The 5,415-nt window shown below is 59.9% G+C and overlaps 1 protein-coding gene across 2 annotated transcripts; it reads left to right on the top strand.

Moving 5' to 3' along the window:
* The first annotated feature begins 760 nt into the window (after nucleotides 1-760).
* On the top strand, nucleotides 761-4,752 carry LOC113489147 (myosin light chain kinase, smooth muscle-like). Of its 2 annotated transcripts, XM_026864674.1 has the most exons (10): nucleotides 761-914; nucleotides 1,374-1,468; nucleotides 1,864-1,954; nucleotides 2,083-2,286; nucleotides 2,543-2,760; nucleotides 3,176-3,299; nucleotides 3,378-3,530; nucleotides 3,708-3,828; nucleotides 3,905-3,995; nucleotides 4,374-4,752. In XM_026864674.1, exons 2-10 carry the CDS (start codon nucleotides 1,453-1,455, stop codon nucleotides 4,628-4,630), a joined length of 1,275 nt encoding a protein of 424 aa, XP_026720475.1. In that variant the 5' UTR covers nucleotides 761-914; nucleotides 1,374-1,452; the 3' UTR covers nucleotides 4,631-4,752. The 2 variants fall into 2 exon arrangements, with proteins under 2 accessions (XP_026720475.1, XP_026720476.1); XM_026864675.1 differs by lacking the exon at nucleotides 761-914 and having other exon boundaries at nucleotides 1,372-1,468.
* Nucleotides 4,753-5,415: the final 663 nt, after the last annotated feature.

The following is a 5,415-nucleotide window of genomic DNA, read 5'->3' as shown; positions in this document are numbered from 1 at the left end:
GGGAGGGAGGACAGGTCCCTCCACAGAGCTGCTGCCCCATCCCTGAGTCTGGAGTCAGCTCTGGGAATAATAAAAAAAAAAATAACAGCATTATTGCCATTTTAAAGCAGGGGAAACTGAGGCATGGCAGCACACTGGGTGCCAGAGCAGCCAGTCCTGCTTTGGGGGAGAAAGGTTTTCCTTCAAACCACCAGCTCAGAAGAGTTTTTCAATACCCTGTTCCTGTTCCCCCTGGTTTCCCTAAACCTGGGGCCAAGCTCACCTGAGGAAGCCCAAAGCCCAGGGTGGGCTTCAGGCAGAGCGATGGCTCTGGTGGGATATCGGCTGCAGGTGGAGCTGGAAATAGGGGAGCAGGTGTGGGTGCTCAGCTCCTCCACAGGAACCCACCCATGGGTGGGGACAGAGGCTGAGGTATGATAGGGCTGGGCTGCCAGTGCATTTAGCTCCTGAAATGCTCCAAGATCTGGATATAAGCTGGGATGAGCTCTCTGTTATGTAATGAGGTGTGTCAGGTCTCTGCAGACCACTCCCCTTGGCAGTTCTCTGGACAAGGCCCCTGTGCTGCAGCGCTGTGACCCTGCATGGTGCTAAACGGGGCTTTTGGGGGGGTGGGACTGTGGTGCTGGGCATGGTTTGGGGAGGGCTCGGTGATGATGCTGGTGGTTGTTTATCCCCCAAGTCCGGAAACGCTCTGCTGGGAAGGAAAGGGAGGGGAGAGCCGGGGCTGTTCCTAGCACCGAGCGGGAGGGATGCTCCTGCCTGTGCCCAGAGGTGGCACTGGGACACCCCCATATGTCTGGTCCCAGCAGTCCTTGACCCCCAACATTGCCTCTTCCTTCCCCCTCCAGCTCCCTGGAGGCTCCGCAGTGATCAGGAAGGATCAGGGACCTGCTGAGAGGACCTGACGGTGACAGGTCAGTGCTGGGGCTCTTGGGTTGGAGTTTGGGTGCTGCTGCCTAGCACCCTTGGGTGCCGTGGCCTTGCCCTCCCAATCTTCGTGAGGACAGAGTGGGGAGGGGAAGTGCATAAGGAAATAGGTCCTTTGCCCTAGAAATGTGGCTTTTCCTGGGGATTTCCTGGCTGATGCAAGACAGGGCACGAGAAAAACATCGGATTTGAGCCGAAGGCGCTAGTGGAAAGAGGTTGTCCCCATCTAAGAGGGGACCTTGCCTTAAAATTGGGTTTGGCCCCTTGCTGGGCCTCTTTGTGTCCATCAGGATGTCAGCTCTCGGGTAGGGTGGGGAGTGCAGGTGGAGGTGGAGACATGCTGGTGGTCTCTCATGGCAGGGAGACGGTGCAGGGCTCTGGGGAGCTGCTGGCGCAGACACACGAGCATCACCTGCCTCAGCGCCACCCCCCCACCCCCAGCACAGGGCTGCCGGGAGCCTCAGGGCCGCATCCAGCACCCGTCCTGACTGCGCCAGCACCCAGCGAGGGGCTGGTGGCACCACCATGTCCCAGGCAGAAGGTACGGCTGAGCCCTTGGTCTGTCCCGGGGGAGGCACAGGCTTTGCGTGGGGACCCCAGTGCTGGTGTGACACCCCCCCCCAGTCAACACCGTTCCCCATGCCATCCTGTTTTGCTTGGAGTTTTTGATCCTAAAAGCACCTTTTGCCTCAAACCCTGATTTATAGGGTGCTGGGCTGCTCCAGGAGCTCCTGTAGCAGCAGCCTCTGTCCCCATGTCCCCCCCGGTCACATCTGCACCGCATGGGGAGGATGCTCAGACCTGGACTGGGGGGGGGCGGGTCGCGGAACGGGGTGGGGGGGGCCACAGAAATAAACATTGGAAGGGAAGTGCAGGCAGTTCATCCCCGAAGCATGAGAGATCCGTGCATGGACCACCCTGCTCCATCCCTCCCAGGAGGCGAGGAGACCTTTGAATACTGTGATGTGGTCATCAACAGCCAGGAGAAGGTTTTGGATGTGTACACACAGCTGGAGAAGCTGGGAGAGTAAGTGTGTGGGGGGGTCCCGTGTCCCCAGTGCTTGGTGATGGCTCACGGCTGTCCCTGTGCAGCCCTGGGTGGGATGCAGGGGGGTGGTGATGGCTCCTCCATCCCTCATCCTTGCTCTGTCCCAGGGGAAAATTTGGGACTGTGTACCGGCTGCAGGAAAAAGCTACTGGCAAAATCCGGGCTGGGAAGTATTTCCGGACACGGACAGCTAAAGAGAAGGAGGCGGCTCGGGCCGAGGTGGAGCTCATGAACCTGCTGCATCACCCACTCCTTGTGCAGTGCCTCGCCGCCTTCCAGGGCCCCACCGAGCTTGTGATGGTGATGGAGTAGTGAGTGGGGGGGCAGAGTCAAGTTTGGGGGTGGTGGGAACGGTGCTGGACCCTGCAAGGAAGAGCACTGAAGGTGGGGAGGTGTCCCTGTACCGTGGGGTGCTGGCATGGGGTGTAGGATGGATGGGGAACGTGCAGATCCTGGAGATACGGGTGGTGAGATGCTCCCAGAGTGCTGAGTCTGGGTTCCCTGCCGGGGCTTCCTCTTGGGGTTGGTAGACCCCAGCGAGGTCCCCAGCACCTTGTCCTCCCCCAGCGTGGCAGGTGGGGAGCTCTTTGAGCGCATCGTGGATGATGACTTCGAGCACACGGAGCCCAGCAGCACCCAGTACATGCAGCAGATCCTGGAGGGGCTGCGGTTCATGCATGGCCAGGCCGTTGTCCACCTTGACCTCAAACCCGAGAACATCGTCTGTGTCAGCCCTGGCAGCCACTGGCTCAAGATTATTGATTTTGGCTTGGCGCGGAAGCTGAGTGAGCAAGAATGGGGGTCCTGGGGGACCAGGGTGGGACTGTCACCATCACAGGGACATGATCCAGCTGGGCATGTCAGCAAGGAGCATGGCATCTTCTCGCCTGTTCCTCTGGGATGAGCAGCCCTGTTCCATCAGATCAGGGCTCTTCCTGGTGACTGTGAGATGCTCTGGGGAAACCCACATGTCCCCGGCCCTGCCTCTGAGGTGGAAATCCCTGAAAGCCCCCATCCTTGTGGGCGCCTGGCACCTAGAGATGTTCTAGGAGATCACCATGACCTGTGATGGGTCCTGGAGGGGGGAAGTTACACGTGGATGCAGGGGCTCATCCACCTGGCATGCACTGGGGTGTAGCTGGGCTGCCATGGGGAGACCCCAGCTGGACACCTGCCCCATGGTCTCCATCATCTCTGCAGGTCCAGACACCCCCGTGAAGGTGCTGCACGGCACCCCTGAGTTCATGGCTCCAGAAGTGATTGCCTTTGAGCCTGTGGGCTTCTCCACGGACATGTGGAGCGTTGGTGTCATCTGCTACATCCTGTGAGTGGCCTCCTGGGGACAGTGGGTCTGGCTGGAGGGGGCTGAGTTGTCACTGATGTCTTTGCATCACCTCTCCAGGCTGAGCGGGGAGTCCCCCTTCCAGGGGGACAATGACCTGGAGACACTGAGCAACATCACAGCTGCCCAGTGGGACTTTGAGGAGGAGATCTTCTCAGAGATCTCCCAGCAAGCCAAGGACTTCATCAGCCAACTGTTGCAGAAGGACCCTCGGTAGGACCTGGGGGCAGCTATGGGGTGCTGAGCTGGTCTGGGGTTTGGGGTGCCAAGGGGATGGGCAGGGAAAGCACTGAATGCAGCCCATGGCGGGGGTGCTCCATGGGGCCATGCCAGCAGCCAAGGGTCTGATGGTGGAGCAGCCCCCCCCATGACTGCCCCGTCTGCCCCCAGTCGCCGGCTCTCCAGTGTGGGGGCTCTGCTGCACCCCTGGCTGCAGCAGCCCCAGCCCAGCAGCACGAAGGCGCTGTCAAAAGAGAGGATCAAGCAGTTCCTGATGCGTCGGAAGTGGCAGGTACCTGGGGAGATGATGAGGACGTGGGGATGGGGATGGCTCTGGTGGGACTCAGTGCTCCTTCTCTTCTCTCCAGAAAACAGGCAAAGCTCTGCTGGCCCTCAACAGGCTGAGCCGGCTGTCCCAGGGCTCGGAGAGGAAAGTGTCAGAGGCTCAGGATGAGGAAGGTGACGGCCCCTAGGCATCCCTAACACACCCTATCCATTCATTCGCTCTGCTTTGCCAACCCCAGCTTCTGGAGAGCTTCTTCCCCCTTTGCTCCAACCTGCCCTGGTGCCACTAAACGCTTGGACATGTCCCCACTGTGGTATTTCCACTCCAGGGCCAGCTTTGGTGCCCCAAGGTTGTCTCCATCCTCACCCCCAAGGGGCCCCTCTCTGATGCAGCCCTGGAACGGGCTCATCCTGCTCTGCAGGGCTGGGATCTGTGTGTGATCCAGAGCTGATCCCCACAGGACCTGGCCCATGGGTGCACCAGTGCCTCCAGCAGAGGACAGGCTGAACTCGGCCGGCTCCTCACTGTTCTCTCTGTCCATCTGCCCGCAGGCCTGGGCTGCAGCCCGGAGGAGGACCAAGCCTCTGGATCTCTGCCACTACGAGGTCCCAGCTTCTCGAAGCTGCTGACAGACCAAGAGGAGGAGGAAGGTGGGAGCACTGTGGCCTCAGGGAAGGCGGAGACCAGTGTCAGCATGGCTGTGCTACCCCAGCCTGGACCACCTAGAGCAGCTGGTGACAGAGGAGCAGCTGATGGGGATAAAACCTCCTGCAGCGCCTCGCATGGTGACCCAGCCAGCCTAGGGTAGACCCAGACCCCAGGGCTCCTCTCCCACAGGTGAACTCTGGGGTCCCACAGTGTCCCTGTGCTGGTGTCGGGACAGCATACCTGCTCCTGTCTGCATGGCCTCCCGGGCTTGAGCTGTTACCAATAAAGCACTGAGGATTTCTGCATTCCCTGTGCTGCTCCTTTTCCCCCTAAAAATAACTAGGAGGGTTGGGAAAAAGCTGCCCAAGCTTTTCCCACTCTTTGGGAGCTGGGACCAGGCTCTCCCTGCACCCAGCCCATCACTCATGTCCTCTCCAGGAGAGATGCTGGCCCTGGGGTCAGGGAATGAGTGGGGATGGCTCTACCAGCAGCCCTTGGTGTCCCTTGTTTGGAAGAGTCTTCCCTCATAAAGGGAGGTTGGCATGATGTCCTGAGCCTGCAGGCAGGAGGAGCCAGGTTGAGCTCTGGGGACTCTGGTCTCCCCATTTTTTGGCCAACTCTGGTACGAGCAGAGCTGGAAGAAGCCCAGAAACTGCTGTGTAACCTCCAACCTCCTCCTAATGAGGCAGCTTGGGCAAAAATTGGTGTTTGGGAGCCCCTCTCCTTCAACAAATGCACAGCCCTGCCCCTGGGGAAGAACACCCCCGGGCACCAGTATGTGCTGGGGGACACCCAGATGGGCGGGCAGCATTTTGGCCTGGGGGTCCTGGTGGGCACCAGGTTGACCATGAACCAGCAATGTGCCCTCGCTGCAAAGGTGAACGGTGTCCTGGGCTGCGTTAGACAGTGTATTGCCAGGGGGTGGAGGGGGTGATTCCTCCCTTT

The sequence above is a fragment of the Athene cunicularia genome (genome assembly GCF_003259725.1).
Source record: "Athene cunicularia isolate RWA chromosome 27 unlocalized genomic scaffold, athCun1 chr27_part1, whole genome shotgun sequence".
Taxonomy (NCBI): domain Eukaryota; kingdom Metazoa; phylum Chordata; class Aves; order Strigiformes; family Strigidae; genus Athene; species Athene cunicularia.
Note: the sequence above shows the minus strand (reverse complement) of the source record. Positions and strands in the feature narration are given on the sequence as shown.